General features: G+C 33.5%; 1 protein-coding gene across 1 annotated transcript in view; it reads left to right on the top strand.

Annotated features, from left to right (window-relative positions):
* The window catches only part of LOC149794394 (uncharacterized), a 46124-nt gene extending 26371 nt beyond the window's left edge, over positions 1 to 19753 (top strand). Inside the window, exons 4-10 of the mRNA XM_089968572.1 lie at positions 6114 to 6161; positions 14022 to 14141; positions 14444 to 14465; positions 14951 to 15030; positions 16177 to 16192; positions 16610 to 16692; positions 17681 to 19753. Coding sequence (XP_089824698.1) covers positions 6114 to 6161; positions 14022 to 14141; positions 14444 to 14465; positions 14951 to 15030; positions 16177 to 16192; positions 16610 to 16692; positions 17681 to 17739 — 428 coding nt within the window. The 3' untranslated portion in view covers positions 17740 to 19753. The remainder of the gene's footprint in view (positions 1 to 6113; positions 6162 to 14021; positions 14142 to 14443; positions 14466 to 14950; positions 15031 to 16176; positions 16193 to 16609; positions 16693 to 17680) is intronic.
* The last annotated feature ends 4362 nt before the right edge of the window (positions 19754 to 24115 follow it).

Genomic DNA, 24115 nt, shown 5'->3' with positions numbered 1-24115 from the left:
TCGGCTGCTGACAGTTCCCATAGGGAGACTTTACTTATCAAACTGGACACAGCATAATGACCCTCCTTAAGCTAGGATCCTCCTGGGATCTAATATTCTGACTGTAGTCTCATTTTGCACTCTGGAATCCCACTATTTTCTGTACACTGAAACATTAGATTAGGAATGGAGGGGAGTTTAGGGTTGTATTGAGACCAAATCTCGGACGATGTACATCTTTTGGCTTCCCAAGGCCGCCATTTTTGCAGCAGGAAAGTGATCTTGCTATATCAAGTGAACTATTGTTACGTACACACAGGCACTCACATATAAAGTAGGTGACAAACAAATGCTTAAAAATAATGACTGATATATAAGTTTATTTGCAAATGCATAAATACAAGCTTAGAAAGCTTCATCTATATTTGAAGTGAGAAGACATTTAGAGCGCTATTTAAGGTGCATATAATATATATATATATATATATATATATATATATATATATATATATATATATATATATATATATATATATATATATATATATATAATGTTTCTACATTATGGTCTTACACTAAATATCAGAAAGGAGCAAACACCAACAAGTTTTTTTAAAAATTCAGCAAATAGTTTATATCCCTAGAAAACAAAATGAAATTTTAAAAATGCTGCTGTTTTGAATTACATCCCAAATAGTCCTTAAAGTCCCAGCATAGGTCCAAATGTATATGGTATTACGAATGGATTCCATTGGTGTTCCGAATGAACTCCAATATTGAACGTCAAATGTGCCAGCAGTCTCGAATCGTCTAATGTGCAAACAGCCGTGATGTATAACAATGATATAATCCAAAATGTCCTTGAGTAAATTCACAGTAATTGCAAAATAGTGATTTAATCCTAAAGTATTGAACACTTTGTAGGTCTTGTGAATAATGTAAATAAATAAATCCTCTCCAATTAAAAACTGAAAACGACTAAACGACTGATTCCAAATCGGAAAGTAGGAATGAGAAATTCTAATATAATCATTTTAATATGAAAACCTAAGACACAATTTGAGGACCAGGGTGAAGGTCAAACATTCATTTGTAGGACATTCTAGGTGACAAAAATCTTAAATCGATCTTCGCTACTATGTCATTTTAATGGAGATTTCCATCCAGTTGTACACATAATTCATATATAAAAAATAATACGGTCAGGATCAAGGCTGTATCTAGAACTTAAGCTAGTAATCATGTTAACTCTAAATGATATTTTACATGTAGTCCCGACTCCTACCCTCAACTATGGATAAAGGCCGATCACGCATTACAAATTAAATATGTATAACACATAATTGTGGACAAAAACCAACCTTATACAAATTAAATATACAGAACAATACATACATGCTTACATACATACATACATACATACATACATACATACATACATGCGTACATGCGTGCGTACGTGCGTGCGTACGTACGTACGTACGTACATACATACATACACACCCACATACATACATACATACATATTAAATATACATACATACATACATACATACATACATGCGTACGTACGTACATACATACATACATACATACATACATAGGCATGTACGATTGACATTGTATTGATTAGCAATGTAAATACTGCAGAGACCAGTTCTATGACACAGTCATTACTCTTAGCAAAATATATCAATCATTTTTACGATGATGACGATACAAGAATCATAATAGGTAGATGTTCGTCATGTATCGTCTTGGACTACTACATTCTACAATCTATTTCGTTTGTAGAAGGTATTCCTCTTGAAGACGATGGGATCATGTCTAACTTTTGTCAACCACATATTATCATCTTGGATGACAAGAAGACAAAGACAAAATGACATTAAGGTTACGAGAAAAGAACATAATCCTACTACAATTATAAGTGTATATTACTCAAAATTTATTTCAACAAATTAATAATAGTTTACTGCATTTGTATGGAAAAAATTGAAAGAGTTATAATGCACGACCTTGGAAGTGCAGTATTAGTCCGAAAAAACGAATTAATACTTTCCCTTACAAATTCAGTAACCTTTTGATTCTATACTCATTTAGTTTTCCTACCTAAGGCTTAATAATAAAGGAATGCCCTTCAAGAAAAAAAGTAATTTATTGTATGTTGTATTTCAAAATAAATACAAAACCATAGATTCATTAATACACAGTAACAATATTAATGAGCACATAGCACCGTCAGCGACCTTTAAACTTCGTTGTATTCTCGACATTGCTTTTAAAAACAACATCTAGTTTTGGATTAATTTAGATTCATAATTTGAATGAAGGCGCATTGAGAAATGTTTCCAATTGGTCTGGAATGGATGGATTTCATTTTTCTGTTGATCCAACTAAATTCTGTTTTTCTGCTTATGAACCATTGGATTTATTCGGTAAATTCAGTGCAGTAAGGAGAATATAATTTCAGCTAGAAATGTAGGAGAAATTATTGCACAGTTTAGATGTATCAGTTTTTCGATGACGTGAGACATGTGATTTTGATTTGCAGAACTAACCAAGACAATTCTTTTTGAATAAATTCAAGAAGCATACATGTAAATACATTTGCTACCATTCTTATTAGCAGCAAAAGGAGACATGCTTATGCCCTGTCACTTGCATGCTCGCTGTTGGAGGGACCCCAGCTATGACCTATATGGATTGTATCATTAGCCTATCATTGTAACACAATAGCTAAACGGTGACATTTGAAAAACAAATGTTGTGCGACAGTCCATTTAACCAGCTGAAATAGACTTATTGGTTCTGATGCTCTCAGTTTTCTACCAGAAACATTTAGTAGCATTTGTTTCTGGAATTTAGTGTTTTGACTGAGAGTTATTCCATTTAAACATACCTCTAGAGGGGAGGAAGGCACATTCAAAAATGGGTGACCACCTATATAAGTTATTTTTTCCATACTATCACCAGTCATAGAAGTGAATTTTGGACACCCATGCCCATGCATAGAAGCAAATTTCGGAAATTCATGACCGTACATACAAATTATTTTTATAGAAGTGAATTATATATTGATTTTTTATTATTGGTAACTTGAATAGAAGTATTGAACTAAATATTCAGAAATTAAATGTAATGGATCTAATTACTATTTATAATTAAAGTTAATTTGATAAATATAAAACATTTTGTGAATAGTAATAATAAAATGAGTTGTTCATTTTTGATCAACCGGGTATTTGTGGTTTTCAGGTTTAAGGATGAAACATTGCCTTGACAGATTATTTGGATTAAAAACCCAATATTTACATGGTTTAAGATCAATCTGTTTATAAGCACCTAAATAATAGTACCCAGAAATTATATATGAAATTTGATAGCAGGGTCATACATGTAAGTTTCAAAAATTAGTTTCAAGTTAGACAAGGTAACTTAAGGAGTTTAAGGAGTTTAAGACGCTGCAATAATTCTCCTTACCATTACGATTATTCTGCTTCCGATAAACACGTTCGCTGTATCAACTACTGTATTTCTTGCTGTAAGTGTGACATGTCTGTGAGACTATTATTAGTTGGTCAATGCGGTGTTCGTTCTGCATACCAAAAATGGAGTTTCAACAACCATTTGTACGGAACTTGGGATAATTTGTATCCTACCATTAAATACATGTGATTCTTCCAAGAACATTTGCCTTTTACATCTAAAGGTGCTTCAGATATTGATTATAACAAAGTTGTAGGTACTCTTCACAATGGTCATATCAGCATGGGCAGAAATTAATGTGCTCCAAAGGAACAGACACCCAAAAACAAATCGATTGTGCTTGGTCGATTGTTTGCTAAGATAGTTTGCTACGTTTACATTTAGCACGGTAGCAACCATAGTAAAACCAATGGTGACTCGACAGTTGCATGAGTAAAAAGATCCAGCTTTGATGCAAGGAAAATTATTTCTCATAAGGTACTCATAGACAAACAGTCATAAAGAACCCTTGTTGAAAGCTGAAAATAATATACTTGTTTCAAGCTGGAAAAAAAAAAGCTGCTCAAGTGCCAAGACAACTCAATAAATTCACTTCACACCCACTTCTAGCCAAGTTATTGATTCTTCCTGTACGCCACAGCAAAGAAACAATGCAGAAAGAGATGTTGAAAATCCGTCAAAACACTTTGCCACGCCACCACCCAGAAACAGAATATGAAAAGAACACAAATAACAGTCCGAGAATTGAAAGTGTTTTATTATATTTATAAAAGTCAAAACTGATGCACCAAGAATCGCACGAATGTTCTAAGTCAGAACTCGATCTGCCATATCACCGATCATGATCACGATGCAAATTGATTATGTTTCAACTAGTTTATTTCAGCTTGTTGCAGATGCTGGAAAATATTTGAATTGACCTAGAAATCGATGAGCCATAAAGATATCTATTGTTTTATGTAAATTTATGTAAGATCAGATTATATCCTTGATATTTCATGGTAGTAAAAATAGATTACTAAGCAAATTTGGAGAATTATTTAAAAGAAAATGTGCCGGCTGCAAAAGATAATTTTATTTGTGTATGGCTGTCGTTTTCTAGTCTTCTTGGTTTAAACCGCTTGGTTTCAATGTTCTGAGGCGGCATAACTGTCTTGTTGTAATCATGTAAACATAAAAAATTAATCCTTGAAAAGATGTACACCACCTTTTTATGAATGTTAGAATGAACAATTAAACAGATCAACAAAGTTACAGGTATATATATATATATATATATATATATATATATATATATATATATATATATATATATATATTGTCCATCACGAAATGGAAATCACGCATGAGTTCACCCTGTTACAATAACTCACGATAAACTGGATTAACGTTTATTCATGGGTACTAATTTTAACGTATTTCATACTTGGTACATTGGACTTAAAAGCTAATTATACAGATTGCAAACAGTGATGAATTCTATTTTTTGTTGTAATAGGCCTATGCGCAAATTAATTCGTAAAGTGAAATGTAATTTACTTGCGAAAACATCAATAACTATACCATAAACCATGAACAGTAAGTAAGCCATTTGCATTTATCATGATGTTGATAGCTGTATGCCGCCTAGCAAAGTGAAGTACGTTCGTACTAGTGAATTATTATAGTTTTGTATTCTCGAACAGATTTCACTGATCCGGTGGCCTAGAGGTCAGAGCGTCCACCTCGGATACGGAAGGTCATGGGTTTGATCCCCGGTCGAGTCATACCAAAGACTTACAAAAATGGTACTAACAGCTACCTCGTTTGGACCTCAGCATTAAGAGGTTAGTGTTAGGACTGGTTGGCCTGGTGTCAGGATAATGTGACTGTGTGGAACATCATGCTACATGTATGCGGCATGATGCCCCAGTACTAGACATCACTATAAACTACAACACTGCAGACATCGTAGCGATATGACTGCTGAAAATTGTTCAAGCTACGTTAAAAATCCAAGTCACACACACACACACACACACACACGCACACACACACTAACAGATTTCTTTATAACATTGTACTTTTGAAATAAATACAAATATTTCTATGATTTAAAGTATTTAGTTTGACATTTGATTTAGTTTCTCTTACCCAAATGGTACTGTACGTTTGATCGCTTTATTAATAAATTTGTCGTAAATGTCACGGTCTTAATTATTCTTACTAACTGGGAGACTGGTAATAATGTAGGGTAGATATTTAGACAAATGTTCTACCTGCCAAGATTTGTTGCTATATACTGATTTCTTTTCATTCAAAATAGAGAGATTGTTGTATAGTCTTGGTGTAATGGATGATGAAACGTTTGGTTCCTTTAAGAAAACAATCCAAACGTAGCACTTTTACTTCAGACCATGTACTTCAAAACATTATATTCTGCTATCTTTAAGACAGAAAAAAGACAATGTAGTTCTATTCAAAACATAAAAGCTCACTCATGATATGGAATATATTACGTAGTTGTAATTTAAAGCTCACAAGATACAGATAAAAAGAAGCGCAACTATTGTTTATTGAATAGGGAACACAGGAAACTGGTTTATAATTTTTATAATTTTAATTAGGAATATGACAATTTATTTCAGTTTGTTTTTCTCTTTCAGTTCCTACTTCATCTGGGAGTTCTGCAGTAAATACCATCGGAGAAGAAGGTAAAATATTTCAATAAGTAAATCATTCAAATTTGCAGTGTTTAAGATAAAATTTCACCCCATACTATTTGAACAAATTTGGCGGTATTTTGTTTCCTTTTTCTATTCAGCCATATGTGCATAATTAGCTTGAGTTCTCTCTGTCTCTGTTTTTGAAGTTTTGATAAACGATGCCCGGAGCCACACTGTGGAGAACAGTAAATAGAGCTTGTTTCGAAAACTAAGTATTCTGGATAAAGAGTTTTAGGAGGTTTGTGCTGCCAGTAGTGTAAGTATTATACGGGATATCTCTTGGTAGAGTAAGGTCACAATGCGGACAGTCGCTATTAATGTTAGTCAGTCAGTGGAATGGATGGTTCTGTGTACAAAGGGAAATGTAATGTAGAAACAAAAATTTACCTATAAGACTCACATTGAAATGTTACTTTATAAACATCGCGAAATGCAATGTTACAATTAGCATAAAGTTACCGTTTTCCCAGAAAGAGTTCTGAAAGATCTTACTTTAGCGACAATGGGAATAATACTTTTGAAATACCAGCTAATACAACAATTGGACTGACCATCACCTAGCTAGCTAGTCAGCAATATCATATATTTGATGATCAGCGCCTAGTCATATTCTGACCATCACCAACAACTGCTAACCAACAAAAGGGAAGAACATATGAACACTTAACAACAAAGGATAACATGTAAATGAAAGGGTATGAAATAGAAATCAAATACCTTATCAACAAAAATAATCCCCCATAATAATCCAATCTCTCCCTAGCCTCCTTACCATATTCTTGTAAACAAAATTACCATCTACCTCTCTTATTATTATAATAACCGTATTAATGAAGCTTAAAGAGAGAAAAGGGTGGGTAGGAGTGAAAATCAATACAATGAACTCAAACATCCATGACAGACTGAAGTTTCAGTTATGAATCAACAAAGGCACACATACACACCAATATGTATATATATTTTCTTTTCATTCTGCTTGTTGTAAAGCGTCGAAGTGACATTTTCGGTCAAGAGCTGTGTGTGAGGCTTTTCATATTGTAATAATCTGTCTTCTCAGACTCTCCACTACTCCATCCATCCATCTTTTCCTTGGTCTTCCTGTTGATTTCAATCCTAATATTTTATGTTGTTAGCTTTAGCTGTGTGTGGTTGTGTTTTCATTCTTTTGCTGTGTCAAAACCATTTAATTATTCGTGTCTCACTGTGATCTATGACAGGTGATGTTCCAACTATTTCTCTGATCATGTCACTCGTTATCCGCTCCTTCTCGTCTGGTTTACATTGCATCTCAAGCATCTCATATCAAACGTGGTGATTTTTTTGCACTTGGTTCTTGTTTAGCACCAACGTCTTGCATTGCTAGGACAGAGTTGGGATGAATATTATATTTTCTGTTTCTCAGTAGGGATATACCTCTATATGTGCTGCGGTCTTTCTTGCATTATTTTATCTTCCATATTGGCAGAACAGTAGCTCTTTGCCAGACTATTGTTACTTTCAGCTGTTGCTAAACTTTATCGAAAATGCATGTAAGTCATTTGACCCCTGTTTCCTCACATGCCTTTATTGCTACTGCTGTTATTTCATAAATTCCTGCATGTTTGTTTTTCGGGCTCTTTTTCATTGCTTCTCTTCTTGCCTTACGATTGTAGGTTCAGTGTGGTCCTTGTGCCTAGACATAAATGGTGTCTGAGAGTTCCCTTGCTCACAAAGATTCAGCGGATCTTAGAAGTATTCTTCCCACCTTGCCCTCATAATGTGGCAGACCTTTTTTGTCGTTTATTATTTCTGTTGGATTAAATGTTTTGTGTCAAAATCTCATAGTTTTTATACTTTTATAAAACAAAATTATGGGGTCTCTTTGCTGTTTATTCAGGTCTTCACCATACTTTTTCCATGATTCATATTTCGCTATCTTAACTGCTTTCTTGGTGTCTCTTTGAGCAATTTTGTATTTGATGTAATCATTTTCCAATGTTGGTTGTAAACTAAGCATCGCTTAGTAAAGTTTCTTTTTGTTTTTATTGCTTGTTATTTGTTCTTTCCACCATCTTGTTTTCTGATGTGGTCAACCTATGTTTCATCTACCAAACTTGCATTTGTAAGCTGGTCAGAAATGTCTTTTTAAAGCACAGCCATATTTCTATATATATCCTTTCTACATCTGAGTGAACTGGATGATTTTGTTCAGATATCCTTCCTTTCCTTTCCAAATACACTCCCAACAAACTGCCGTATCGGTAGCCATGGTCATAGCCATGTTAACTTCATAAATGCTAGTAAGTGAGGCTGGAGTCAAGTTGGAGTAAAATAAATGATAGCAGAAGAATATAAGCTTAAGTTCTTCTTTGTGGATTGTCTTGACAACAGATGACAAATTGGGCAAATGTGCTGCTATAAATAGTTTTTGGTAGGACCAAGAATAACTGGGAGGTTCCACCATTCAGAAAGCTGGTGACAAGTCAGTCAGGCCGCTTTTTCTATATTCCAATCAGAATACAGTAGATCCTGGCGCAATAAGGAGACAATTCACCATTATACATAGTACATAAAAAGGGACAGAAGGCAAAGAGCGACAAAATCGTGTCTCCCTAATATTCTGACGTTACTTTTGTCATCCAAAAATGGGTTAGTTACCAAAATGACCACCACATGTAAAATGTGGATTATGAGCCAAGTTAATTATTTGAGGTAGATGCAACGTAAACTTGTTTTGTAAATATACGTCCTTAAAAATGGAAGACCTTATATTAGCTGACTCTAACAAATGGCTATTATGGAGACGATGTATAATTTAATTTATGTATGTTCTAGGATGCATATATATCCATGACAAAATAATGAATTCCTTTCAAAGTGCTGTGGAATGAATTGCTATATTCAGATTAGAATTATCCTAGCATTTAACTATGTTACTGCCTTGTATGATTTTACGATGAAGAGTCTCTTGCATTTTATAAATCGAACGAAGCAAGAACCACTATCGGTTATTTTAAGCATGCGCAGTGCACAAGTGTGAAGATGGCTAACGAGGATTCAGCGCTAAAATGTAAGTATTTATTTTGCTATATTTGAATAATGTTCAAGCCATTACAGGAAATATATAAACAATGTCCTATTAAACAAATGTCCAAGTAACCTATTCTCAACTGTCTTATGACTCACAGTGATAAAGTTCTTGTGAAGGTGACTGACTTTACGGTAACTACTGTGTATGGTTCAAGTTTCATTTGGAGGCTGAACGTAAAATAATGAAATTGTGGAGTTATTTGCGCTAACACATCAATTCCAAGAAACAGAATATGTTGAATATACCCGTGTTGTTATTTTAAAAGAACAATTCATTGAATATATTTATATTTTAAGCTGTTCAAATGGATTCAAACAGAACTGAATTCAAATTTGCCGCGCGAGAACGATACACAGGACGCCATTTTGTAATTATGCTTTTTACGTTCAGCTGTTGTGATTATGATTTAATTTACATTTTAGCAGATATTCGTTTGCATATTTAAAGAGTCAGATCATAATTATTTTCACTATTGTTCAGAAGTCTGGATCTGATAGATTATCTCGAAGTAACCGGTAAAGAGTAAAGTGTTGTACATTAGAATTTAGAGTTGTAAGGCCCATATTTTGCTAGCAAGCAATTTATCTGGATAGAGAATTGATGCTTTAAGCAAAAGCATTCAAAATAAAGTGATTGCACCATCTAAGCTGTAAAATTGTAGAATTTTATTCTGGTTTGTTTGGTTAATTAAAATAGTGACATGGGCCAATATTTTGGATTCGGGTTGGGTGGGGTGGGGTTGTAGGGAGCCAAATTTAATTTACTTTCAAAAGAAAGAGCAAGTTTATCTCATAATCAGTATGTAGGGTCCAACAGTCAATCATATGGCACCAGCCTGTCAAACATATACTGTATACTCAGTTTCACATCCATATATTTTCAAGTTTGTATGAGTGTTTGTAGGTTGGGGGCTGCAACTCTTTTGAAGAAAAAAATGTGGCTGTAAAATAGCTTGGATTGGTGTAAATTTATTGCAACTTTACCTATAGGTAGTCTCGAAGAAACATATTCTTGCTCGAAAGAAATCCCATTCCCCCCTCCATAAAACCAAAATTTGGTTTGCTACTTATGAATTGTACTTTACCTTCAGTCTTCAAAATTATTTACCTGGCACTTACACAGTCAACTTGAGAACTGAACATTATTCAGTTCCTTCATACCTTACAAATTTCAAATCAGAATATGCACATTCCACACTGAGCATTTTTAATTTAGAAAAATATAGTTTGAGGAGAGTTTGGTGTTAAAGATGTTGTTTGGAGACATTAGCTAAATGTACATAATAAGGTGCAGGTTTTTGATGAAGACAATCAATCAGGTAAAACAAAAATGATAACCCTAGTTAATACAGATATACTGTATGCACTCTGCAAAATACCCACCACTGCAACAGCTACAATTTAAGTAATGGAAGATGAAACCACATTGTTATTTGAAGCATAACAGTGTTATGTAGTTTAGATTTTTATCAACATTGTTTTATTATATGCCAAAAATGCCTGTATAATGCAATCAATTCAGAAGTGTCTTTCCTCAAACTAGGTGTTTAATTGAAGTTTTTAATGTACAAGTCAGATTCTGACTAACATTTAATTACATGATGTAATATGGACATTATTATTATTATTATTATTATTGCAATAGAAAAAAGTGGTTCCTAAACATGAATTATAAATGAGATATATAATACATCATTATTAATATTATTATTGTTGATTTTAAAACCTAATAAATATGTTAGGTTTTATAATTTTTCTAAAACTATCAATCAACAATGTTATAATGCTATTTATAATGTTACTGGTATTCATTTTTATTTCTATTTTTAATTTGCAATGATAATTTTTTCTTGACGAATAAATAAAGGAACCATGCAACTGGATTATGGTGTGAAAAGCTCACAAAAATGCGAAATGCACTGCATGAATACGAGGGTTCATATATGCAACTTATGCGAAATAGGGGAGTAATATATGCTTTAATTGTCTGCACAATAAGGGAAAAATCATCAAATGAACTTTGCATAGTTGTGGACTAATCAGTATTTAACATAAGTTTTATGTAGCAAAATAAAGAAAAGGTGAGGAAAATGTTCAATGAGGAGTGTAAAAGTCTGGTTGATATTTTATGTTAATTGATAAAGATTGAAAGAATTATTATTTTGATTATATATATTCTTGTTATACAGCTGTGAAGCACACATAATTGAAAAACAGAAGGAGATATTTTACCTTTTTAGAGAATATTAAGCTACTCTAATACAGCTGGCAGGCATGTCGGCTGCGAGGTGGACAGAGCATGATAAAGCGACAAGATTAAGAAAAGGGTATGAAGATTTGTATGGAATCCACCCATCGTATTCAAAAGCGGAAAGACATAAGTTACTAGAAGACAAATTTCACAAGATAAAATATGTTTTACCAACAAGGCCCGGGTAAATTGCTTGTCATATATAAATTTGTTCCTCAACCTGCAAAGACGGAAAAGACAAGACTGATCGGTGTAACTTGAGAGACAAAATCATTAATTATCGTAGGCATCGACAAAAGGTACTACGAGAACGTATATCAGTTAACAGTCATGGTCTATGGCACTGACGATGTGCGAGAGCTGAACCAAGAAAAGAAAACTACAACCGATGCAGTTTGGAAGTTTTAACTGAGTAGAGCAGCATCTAGTGAAATCTTTGAAATCCTTGCCAAGGGTAATGGCCTCACGGAAGGAACCAAGATGGTGGTAATATGGTGGAAAAGCCACGTCTGTGAGATGGGATAAAGGTAGAGGATGTAGTTTGTCTGGAAAGTCTCCTGAAGTGATCAACCATTCTAATGGTCTTCTTAAGTGGATATATTTACAACAGAAGAAAACACAGCTCATGGGGAAAGAATATCGAGTTAGTAGTCCATAATGAAAATGGACCACCACTTTGCCCAGTTTAGAAATATAGAAGTGTATGAAGGCATTATTTTAGAGGATATTGGGACATCACAATGCTGTATGGGTCCTATGAGGATTCAGCGATTATAAACTGAATTCAAAATTTCTGGAACAGTTCGCGCTGAAGGATGGGAGGCACTTCAGGACTGGAAAGAAATATAAGCAAGTTATTAGCGACTATTTCAAGTATGCAGATTCACAGACATACGACAACGAAACTAATATTCAAAATTTTTGAACGAATCAACGCAGCCAGAGTAACGAGTGCCGAATAACTGAAAGCCCACTTGATTGCTTGCTTGTTATCCGGGAAGCTTTATGGGAATGGGGGATAAAAAAATAGTTTGATAGATTTGGCCATCCACAATATGAAATGACTCGCTTAGCAATCATTGGAGTCCTGTCTGACAAGGCCTTATTGGATTCGCTAAAGTCTTAGAAAGTTCGCGAAATTACATAGATCAAGGCCAGCCTCTACCAGTCAGTGGAGAACTGTGGCAATGCTGTCTGAAGGATCATGCAGACTCTACGTTGAGGTGAAAAAGGACACACTGATTCAAAGAGGATGAATAAAAAAGCCTAAAAATTGACAGCACCTCAACTGCAAGGTCTAGTTTGAATGAATGATCATTTGTTGGTCATTTGGTATAAGGAGATACAAGATGAGGCTCAAAAGCGCCTGTTCGACCATGATAATAAATAGGTTCTAGATAACGCTAGTTCCTTTGATATACCATCCGAAGTTTTTAAATCAATGATTCATTGACCTTAGTAATGAATCTATTTCTTAACGTTGATTTCTATTCTAAGTCAAAGTACCAGATGATCAAAAAAAATTAATCTTACATCATTATCGTCAACAATAACAACAACAGAAACTGCAACTACAACGACAAGAACAAAAGGATAGTAACAAAAACAGAAACAAAGTAGTCTGAGGCTAATAAATGTCATTGCAAATCGTTGAACTTAATGTATCCCTCCACCGTTTCTGCAATTAGAGGCACAATATATAATTTTTCCAAAGATTCCATCATAGATGATTATGAAAAATTAAACAGGGATTTTGCCATTTATTTAGCGGATTCTGACCTTGTCTTAGTAAAATGAATTTCCAAGGAAAAACACTGCTTCATTGATAGCGTTTATATCCCTACAATGCTACTCTCTGGAGAAAAATGTTCTAAGAGCCTTAGTCATATACATGACTGATCGAATGACATGACACCAGAAAGAAAGATTATTCGTATATTCAGTTTATCAAATATTATGGAGTAAAGAATTACCAAATTGCAAAAATAATCACTGTCCTAGATATAAGACATTCAACAGATAGTTTCTCCCCATGCTTGTTAGAATATTGTTTCAAAATTAGATCTGTAATCAATAGTTGATGATTAAGTTTACAATCAGCAAGGTTTCAATTGTCCACAACTGGATATTTGGGTTTAATACGACTACTGAAAATTAATATGTAAAAAATTCGAAGATTTTAACAAATCTTTTAAGACTGTCGATTTATAGTAGGAGGGAAGTACCAAAATGAATTATAAATGGAATTTTTCTTTATAGCTACATCATTTCGCATTCTTTCATTAAAATTCTGTTGCATTTTGATGAAAAGATCAACTAGCTCCATAAATTTATTTAACGTTTTGTTGTGTTCCGGTAATTTCGTGATGAGATCAGTGCCTGACAAAACAGTGCACGTATAAAACCATATTTGCATTTTTTGCAGTGTGGTAAATTTTGAAAGATATATCTATGAACATTATTATTATTATTTTTATTATTATTATTATTATTATTATTATTATTATTATTATTATTATTCTTTTAAGGATCTCATGTCAGCATTTCCAAGGTGCTCGCAATAGTACTTGGGGTGTTATTTGGAGTCAGTTTTATCCTGATTGTAATCCTGTCCATCTGTCTGCACAGATACCGGAAGTTGGCAGAAGGTTAGTTGCGTATCGCTGAACCTAAATATTGAAACTATTTTAGCAATAGAAAAAAGAGGTTAAATAACTGATATATTATATAGCATGAGATTATGCTAATGATTCTTGAATCACAAAATTCGTTGGAAATTCTTGAACCTGCAATTGTCAATCATAATCGCATTTTCGCTAACAACACGTTTATTTATCTAACTTCTTTCCATGAATCGACCTTCTGGTTCCACGCATAATCTATGCATAAATATATGTTTGATTGTTGCAACTGCTGTTATTTCAAGGACACATATACATTTTTCTTACAGAATTGCAATGTCAGCCACAAAGGTCAGTTCAAACAAGGTTGGAGGAGTGAGTCATTTTATTCTTCTTCTAAAATTCTGAACTACGATGAAATCATTGTTTGCTGCGTTCCATTACATATATCAGCAACATTATTTAAGTTATCTCACAATCATTCAAAGCAAATATTTTTGTATTCCTGAAAGTTTGTCCGGCTACTGATCCTAAATGTTACATTCTTTTTCTTTTTCTGACACTTTTTGCTTCTACTTTTAATAAAGTGCATTAACACATGTAACAAGGCGAATAATTTTCAAAGATATCACACAGCGATTGAGAATATGGAGATGCATGGTATACAAAGCATGCACCAGTGTTTTATATTCGTCTGCATTCGTTTCAAACATTTGTTTTACTCGTAGTAGAAACACACTGCATATATGGTAGCATTTCATCTTAGAAAATAGTTCCAATTTCATGATCACATTGGTGTAGAAAACTTACCTGATATTATTGGTGTATTTATTTAGCCGTTTGCAGATGTACGACGGATTAAATGAGACAGCAGAATCTTCAGCACCATACACCGTTTTGAGCAGGGAACCTCCAGGTAATTCCTATGTTGCAGGTAATGTCTCTCTCTCTCTCTCTCTCTCTCACCAGGTCAAAGGCCCTGACAAGCCTCTTATCACCACATAGCAACATATAATATAACGTGCTGGCATCCACGCACACTACATCGTGTGTCTTTCAATTGTTTCTCTTGCACAATGGTAATGTTATTAATGGTCATCAGAAATGATTATAACTGATTTCGATCGCTTGTTGAATATATACCTAATTGGTGGCTTCGGTTTATGTTATTGTTTTATCTGCAGTTTCATCCTTAATTAGCACCAGCATATTAAGGGTCGCTGGGGTCCTGTATTTCCCTTTGATTTCTATGTCCCTCTGTTTTTACACATTTCTATGGAGTGTGCGAGCCTCTTACCTCTACGATCTTTTTTCTACTGTATTCACAATAAAAACCAATGCACGCAGCAAGCATATTTTTTAAATACGACATCTGAATGTCCGAGCTTCGCGCCCAAAAGTGGCGGAATATATCTATTTTACTTAAATGTGGTTAGTTTTGCAGTTGTCGTTTCATTCCCATACCAGTAAAATGAGGCGTGTAAAGCTTATTGTAAGTTTATCTGTCATTGTGTGATACATTGTATGTTTATTGACATTTTAGTCACTCTCCATCAACTACAGCTTGTCATTTACTGGCTGTCGGTGATCGTGGGCACGTCTTTAAAGACACGTGTAAATCATCGTCACGTTTGTTAAGTTGCACCTATCTCTCTGCACCTATATTTCGTGAAACAGTACCTGAATTCAAGCAGTATACTTGTAAGCGAAAAACAATGTTAACTCGACAGCCAGTTGTAAGAGAATAAGACTAATACCACAAAACGGCTTCAATAGCGCCACAGAATTGACGCCAGTTCTTGTTTTAGGTTTTTGGAATATTCACTGTATTAAACACCTGGTGTTTTTCATATTTCCACATGTTAAGGTAACACCACGTAATCTTTATCAAATTATATTTCATGTATGATGATTGTAATGTTTAAAGAGACACTTTTATTTCCTCAGATATATACAAAGTTTTAACTTAGATGATCATGAAGTTGTAGGAAATTTGAATTCCGCTCAAATTGCATAGTTTTTTCAGTCCCATGCTACTTATGACCCTATTATTTCCTTTCAGATAATCACCAACAAAGGTAATTTTTTACAAATCCCCGGCCCTTTTATGCATAAACATCGTGATAAAACTACATAAGCGATGGTAATTACAGACCGTAATTGGCTACACTATGCTACCAATTTAAGTTTTTTATCAAGAATACGTCTTTTTGAGATGTGAAGTAAAACTATAGCAGAAACTTGTCACTTGAAGGAATTACGTTTACAAACAAATAGAAATATACCAAAACATATATCATGTTTTAATTATACATGTACATAACGTTATCTTTTACCCGTGTGCTGTTATATTCAATTAATAGAATAAATCCTTTCATGGTATCAGTTGATTTGAAAAATAAATATTCTGTTTTATTTTCTTCATGAATATTTTGTTCTTTTTGTACTATTTAAGTTTGTTAAATACTTGAATGATACCATATTCCATACTCCAGTGACTACTTAAATGCATATGATCGACTGAACAGAACAGTGGGACATTCAGAGCCGTACGATATGGTAGAGAGAGGTAATTCAGGTTGGTACACAATCTACTACTATTTAGGGCAAACGGTTTCCACGGTTTTTCATACACATTATATTATTATGAAAACATTTTTTCTGATGGAAAATCTTGCAACATGTCTTGTCTGCGTTAAGGTATTCAAAGTTGTATGATTTGTACCACAGCTAACTATTTGCGTTCTGAAACCAGCACCATAATACACATAAAGTTACAGACGAATCAAATCTTACTTCTCCCACACTTATATTCATGCATATAATAAAGCAGTGCCATTATTAGCTTAAAATTATAAAAGAAACACTTCAAGTTGAGACGGAAATATTAATCTGACATCAGATAACATCCTTCAGTTTTTTTTGTCGATATTGTGCAAAGGCTTCTGATTTATATTTGAAGTAAAACTTTCTCTTATACATTGGGTTCACTTTCAAAATGACAGTCCTTTAAGTTTTACAACTGCTTACGTTTTGTCTCGTCTAGGAATTTCGAGACATATGTATTTTGTTCCTTTGGAGATTTAATATAGCATGTTTCGAAAGCTACGCTTCTTTTACATAAACAGTTGCAGTAGTATTATTCAATTGCAACTTGGCGTAGCGCGATCACCATATTCATGGATACTGTGCATGCTTTTGTTTGGGTTTTGATCGGATCATTTTCATTATAGTTGTACAGTATTTTGCGTCCCTATTGTTAAATTACGAAAACAATCTGTTGTAGGCTTTAATTCTACCCCCCCCCCCCAACCAAGATAGACACTAGTTGCGCCGTTAATATGTATCAGCGTATTATAATTTGATTGGTATCGTCAACGCGTTGTAGAATATTTTGGTACAACAAAGTGCTTGTCCTGATATGCAAGGAGCTCCTCTCTTGCTGGTGTTAAGTACTATGGGAACACCTTTAGCAGAAAATACACCCGATTTGTCTGAATACTTAATTAGGTCATATTAATTTATATTTCACAATTTAAGTAATATTTGTTTTCTTGCATTTTTAGATCGAACAGATCCTAAAGAAAACAAACCTTACGTCAATATGGAACATAATGTGCTGTGAATACAGCTTTTCTAGCAATATTTCCTCCACATTCACTGGATTACTACATGGATAGTGAGGAGAAATATCGATCGGATGAAGTTCACTTTTGCTTCAATGAGTGCGGACGGGTTTCTCAAACAGGGAAGAGAACGAAATTACACAATGTAATATGTCATTAATTTCTTATATATATATATATATATATATATATATATATATATATATATATATATATGTAACTGATTTTTTATGAGTGAAAAACCTGTATTAAGTTCAGAGGCAACGAAGGTACTCTTCATTTGCTCCTTAATGTGAGATTTGTAATACATTTTCAACATCATTATTTACGTATCATAGCCATTTAATTAGAGAAGGACTATTTTAGATCGTCAGAAACAAACATTTCTTGATTGCGTTAGTGGCGAACAAATGTAGTAGGTTAACTGAGTGTTTTTTTAAATTTTTATTCTCGTCATGTATTTATGTGTTATTGAGACAGAACTATATTCAACTACGTCTTAATTGTTTTTAGTAACTTCAGGATCATTTTGATCATCTATGAATATCATTCAATGTTTATCTAGATCTTGGTTATGAATATCATTCAATGTTTATCTAGCTCTTGGTTATCAAATACGTGTGTGTGCATGTGTGTGTCTTTTTGTTCTTTTGTTTTTATTGTCTTCCGTGGCCTTAAATGTGTTAACTGGAACGTATTATTGTTCAAACATGTTACTTGAGAGAATATATTTTTACATAACTCAGATGACATTTCCATTTCTTATATCGCGGTTTAGCTGGATCTTTCGATACATCTACCCCATACCCTAACAATGCATATTTGCTTCAATGCAATTTCCCCTCTCGCAGGTATACTTTTACAGCTTGGAGTTTTAAACGTTATTTGTTAATACTCCCTGTTGAAGGTAGATCAAACATATTGTAAATAATTTAAATAGGTTTCCACATAGAATTACAGAGAAGTCTTCCAGACTAAATAAGGCTAATAACCGTCAGGGAAACTGTGATTTAAAAATGATGCTTATCACACTTGTAAAACTGTATATATATATCTGATTTACAAGTCACACAAGTCTATTTGTATTCTCCAAAAGGGTAGCAATTTGAAACTGCTTATTTATTACCTCTAGCTGTGCTTCATTCAAATATTAATTATTTACATGAAAAGGAAAATAGATTTTGGGTTAAGTTTACAGAATCAGTACTTGTTTGTGACTTAGAAGGTTATATGAATCTTGTATTATGGAAACTGAAAAGTGCCATAACATGTTTTTTCAAAATATGGTGGTCACTTATACAAACAATTATCAAATAATGTTAAGCATGGTACTAGCAAAGTCTGCAAACCTTCATCAAACGCATTGCGTCAGAAATATTAAAATAACATGAAAAATCATATTTGCTCAAATATTTCCTTATTACCACAGTATCAAGTAACTAGAGTTGGTGAAATAACGAGACAGCTATTTTGCATGGGCGTCTGTATTCTAACCATTTCTCAAAGTTTCTTCATGACAATAATGAACATAAATTGCAGTAAAATGTGAAAATACTTTCTTCAGATAAGAAAGATGTTCAAAAACTAGATTCTTATACATCGTTCACGTAAACATGTGAAACAGTTTTTGAGTACGGGAATGTATTCTGCCGTCGGTCATAACCATCTGTCAGCGAATTAATTAGATATATTTTCAAATCATTTCGAAGCTATAATGTTCTTTTGTGGTTTTGAAAGGTATACCAATCACATTAGACTTTTATTCTAATAACTCGTGGTATCTAACAAATCATTTCATATAGATTCTGAAACATGTGATTCCAGGGGCATTGGCATGGTAATAGCAATGCATAATATATACAAGGAACCAAAAATAAAGCATACACGATGAATAAAACACATGAAGCACAAAAACAAAACATCCGAGAAAAGGATTAGATAAACGTTTACCTTAAAGAAGATAATACGATGTGTGTGAATCGATCAAGCATTAAAGGTAATTCAGTTTGTTTATTTGCTGTTTGCTTTTGTCAGTGGGAATTTCGAGTGTCATTGCAGCAGGGTACACATGAAATGTTGACGTTTAACACATTTCTTAATTGGACTGAATCTAAAAAGTATCCGTAAATAGAAATATTGGCTAGCGTAATATTACCTCTTGGAATGCTTTAATAATCCCGTACCGGTAGCACCAACAATAGCTCGTCTACAAATCGCAGTCTGCCAGCCATGCAGTTCCTGCCTAGCATGTGTAGGTGTAGCAAAATGGTACCTGATCTAGAATATATATATATATATATATATATATATATATATATATATATATATATATATATATATATATATATATATATATTAAAAATAACATGACATTGAAAATGTTTGTATAAATTAAAATGATATACCAATCATATTGGTATATCAAATTGTGATCCGCCCATGGCGCAATAATACGCATATATAAACATTCTCGTAACTGTGTGCTATTGATTCTAGATCAATGATGAATTTCCACACATTAATCGTTAGAGATGTATGAAAATAACGATAAAAAGTGTTAATAATCCCCATTTTCCAAATGAATTTAATATGGTACACAATTTCATCGCAATCCTTTCTGTTTTGTGTTCTCTCCTCCCCTCCCCTCTCATTCACAACGGATAAAAGACTACGCAGAAATCTGGAGTGAGAGATAAAGAATATGGGTTGGATGAAATCCTTGAAATTGAGTTTACACCAGGTAACCTACAAGAATATGGATCGTCGTAATGATATGTGTGCACTTTCCTTGCGATTTATTTACTTTGTTTATATAATCAATGATACAAAGTTGCAGAGCTTTTCGACATTATACGGTAAATTTCTCGGTTACCTGGTACACATATTGTGATGTATTTAATATTTTGCTGTTGTTGTTTTTATTTCCTAAACCCATTATAATGTTCTAAAAAATTATTAATTAAATAGGAAAATGTCCAAAGGTTGCTCTCTCTCTCTTTCTCTCTCTCTCCGTGGACCATCATAGCAAGATACGGGCGAAAATCTATGAAAAGGCGAGCGTAGAAGATTTTCGCTAGTGTCATCACACGATGTCTCTGGACATATGAATGATGTAAAAAGTAACCGACCAAATGATGAGAGAGAGAGAGAGAGATGGCGCAAAATGTTCAAATATTTATTATTGTGATGTAAAAATGGCGGTAATTATCACTGTCCATTTTACCAATGCAGTAAGACCCATATTAACGATGTTTAGTTTAATCGTTTTGATATCTAACTTGTTAGTAGCGATCAGTAATGATCATTATGACCAAAGCACTCTACCAGATTACATTTGGCTGAATTGCTTTAGTTAGTTTCTAACTTGAGAATCTTTGAGTACCTTTAGCACTTTCGCAACAACTTGTTCCTTTATTGAAAATTGGTAGTTATTACACAAGATGCCAAGTGCTTACACAGGAAGTGAGATTGTCAAGTGATCTGTCGGTTTGTAGCATGATATACTTTCAAATACATTGCGTAATGTACGTGGGAGAAGCCACAACGGCTAGATGATCATTTTTATGTTATGGCTTTGAAGGTCAGGCTCCTTTAAGCTACACATTATTGTGTTTCTCATCTGTCAACTTTTGTAAATTTTGATAATTATTGGTAGTAATAACCAGTAATTACCAAAGATATGAAACTTAACATATAAGAACACAGGAGTAAAAATAATAGGGTTAATTACTTTTTCTGTCTACTAAGGTTATTTTATCGGCGTGTTGGAACTAATATCAATCAGCAAATTTTAGTGAGTCATTTTATATATAAACCCTATTATGAATATGGGTCCGCCGTATTGCATGTTAGATTTGTAACAGTGCAACACGAGGTGACGGTCTGTACTGGAACGGAAATATCATATGACGCCATAATTTTCAACGTTATGCATCTCTCTCTCAAGGTATTGACGAGGTGTGTTTATGTTAGTGTGTGTATGTGTGCATGTTTAACATAGAGAAATGAGTTGAAGAATATTTGAAAAGTTTGAAAAGAAATCAGCACTTTGTTTTCTGTTTTCAATATCAACATTTATTAACAAACCCAGCTCACATAAACTGAAGACCAAGGATTGGGGCTTGTCTCTTTCTTTTCATGTACAAAAGATTAAACATGAATATATTTACAAGGTGGCAACGTTAAGAAGTGAAGCTAGATTTTCATTTTGGACAGTGATTTTGCCACCGAGGTACTCAATGTTTCTGTGCTAAAGAAAATATATGAGCACAATATTTAAAAATAAAACCACTTTTCTATTTTGGAATCCCTTTTGTTTAGAGAAATCACTTCTAAAACAAGCCAGTAAATGTTCTAAAGGGCACGCAATAATGCGTTGATGTAGAAAATAGACACAATATTGGTGACACACTATCAAATCAGATCATTGTAATCTTACCATTATTGAACAGAGTGGAGATTGCATTTCTTCTCATCAAGTCGAGGATGTCGTCTTCTAAAGGAAATAATCCATAATAATTAAAATATTGCATGATATGGTTGAAGGGAAAATAGATGGCTACTCAATAGGTTTCTGAACGAAGACGGTCTTACGTGTTGTTAACATATTCTTGAACATCTATATGTTTTAGATGTGGAGGTTCATTTTTAGCTCATGCCGCGGAATTCCAAGAAGCTGTATACGAACCGTGAGTCAGAAAGTAATTAGTTTTCCTAAGTTTTCATTGTTTGAGAGATAATGCTAAGTCATCAATTCACACGACTTTCTCCTTTAATGTATCTGTCAAGTAATTCGATGTACGGACAGGCTTCATACCCTGTTGCACGAGATCTTCCATACGTTTGTTTTCAGAGAAGTCAGATGAGCTACGGAATGGACGTACAAGACTTTAAACAACTGTTTTAAAATCTTTTCTGAGACGAAAGACTAGGTGTCTTTCAAATACTCTTCAAACTTGGCTTTGAACTTATCATCAAACATTTGTCTGATTGCATTAAACTAGGATGGTCAATTAGACAATCAGAACAATGTTCTCTGGTTTGACCTGTGATTGGTTCAGCTAAGTGGAGAAACAATGAGAAAACTTAGTGTTCTTCTTGTTCAGACAATTGTGACATCGTTTTGACTACGTTTTTCTTCTTGAGCACTTGTGGCTTGTAACAGTGGCTCAGCATTCAAAAGAAACTTTTTGTTTACAGTCCTGACTTATTTGTCACATATTTCTTTAATTCATCTTCGCCATTGGGCAGATATTAATGAAGCATGTTACCTCTATCTCCTGCGTCTTCAAACAAAAGATACAGAATGCTCCGACCGTTCTAGTGTCACGTGTTTAGGCTTTAATAAATAGTAACAAGAAATAGTGAAAACAGCAAGATTTGAAAAATACACTAATTTATTTCATTTTTTCAATGAAAAAAATTGAACTTACGGTTTTATAGAATCAAATCCAAAAATAATCCAAGAATAATCCACGAATAAAATTAGTGATATCCTAATAACAAAATGTCCTGCTGATTTCAAGTTCGAATCCCGACGAAGAATCCAAGATGGAAGACGATGACGTATGCTGCAATCTGTAGTGTTGAAGTCTACAGTTCCTTGTAGAAACAAGAATTATCACTCCGGTTTCTGATAGCTTAATTAATTTTTTACAAGAAATGTCTTTGATTAAGAATATCACATGAGCACATGTATTTTCCAGAAAAATAACAGAATTAATCCTCTTGAATCAAATTAATTTGAAATGACTCCAAACATCACAATATACAAATTCCAGTTTAACAGCGCAGCTTCTACTGAGAATAATTCTCCAAAACATAGGTTATATGTCTTCTAATCGTAAACAAGGGGCCACGTGATCATCTTCTCGAAGCTTATATAAACTACTTTAAAGGTCACGTAACCCAGTGTGACCCTGACGAAAACCAATAATTTTACTCTAAGAAATAAAAATATAAAACAATTGTTTACATCTTAAGCACGATGTCCCATCATGACCTCGACAACAACCAACCATTTTAAAATAAAGATAGAACTTGGTTACGTGGTTGCCACAATATTTGAAACCAGGTCAGGATTTAAATCAACACCTGGTGTTTATAAACTAACAGTCAAGGTCAAATTATTTTCGGAAAAAAGTATCATCTCTAGTGAATAAATTTACATTACAATATCATGTAATGAAAAATAAAAAAATTAAAACTGATAAAATTAAATTGAGATAAACTTATATTAAATCAGATATAATTAAATCAAATATACATAACATAGTAATAAAATAAATTTTCGAGAAAATGGTCAACAGTTAGTTACACCTCCACCCAAAATTATCTTAAAGTATTTGCTCAGTTACGAAGCAATACATGAAACTG

This window comes from Sinohyriopsis cumingii, chromosome 8 (assembly GCF_028554795.1).
Source record: "Sinohyriopsis cumingii isolate HCF-2022 chromosome 8, ASM2855479v2, whole genome shotgun sequence".
NCBI classification, from domain to species: domain Eukaryota; kingdom Metazoa; phylum Mollusca; class Bivalvia; order Unionida; family Unionidae; genus Sinohyriopsis; species Sinohyriopsis cumingii.
The sequence above is the reverse complement of the archived record's forward strand: the minus strand, read 5'-3'. Positions and strand labels throughout refer to the sequence as shown.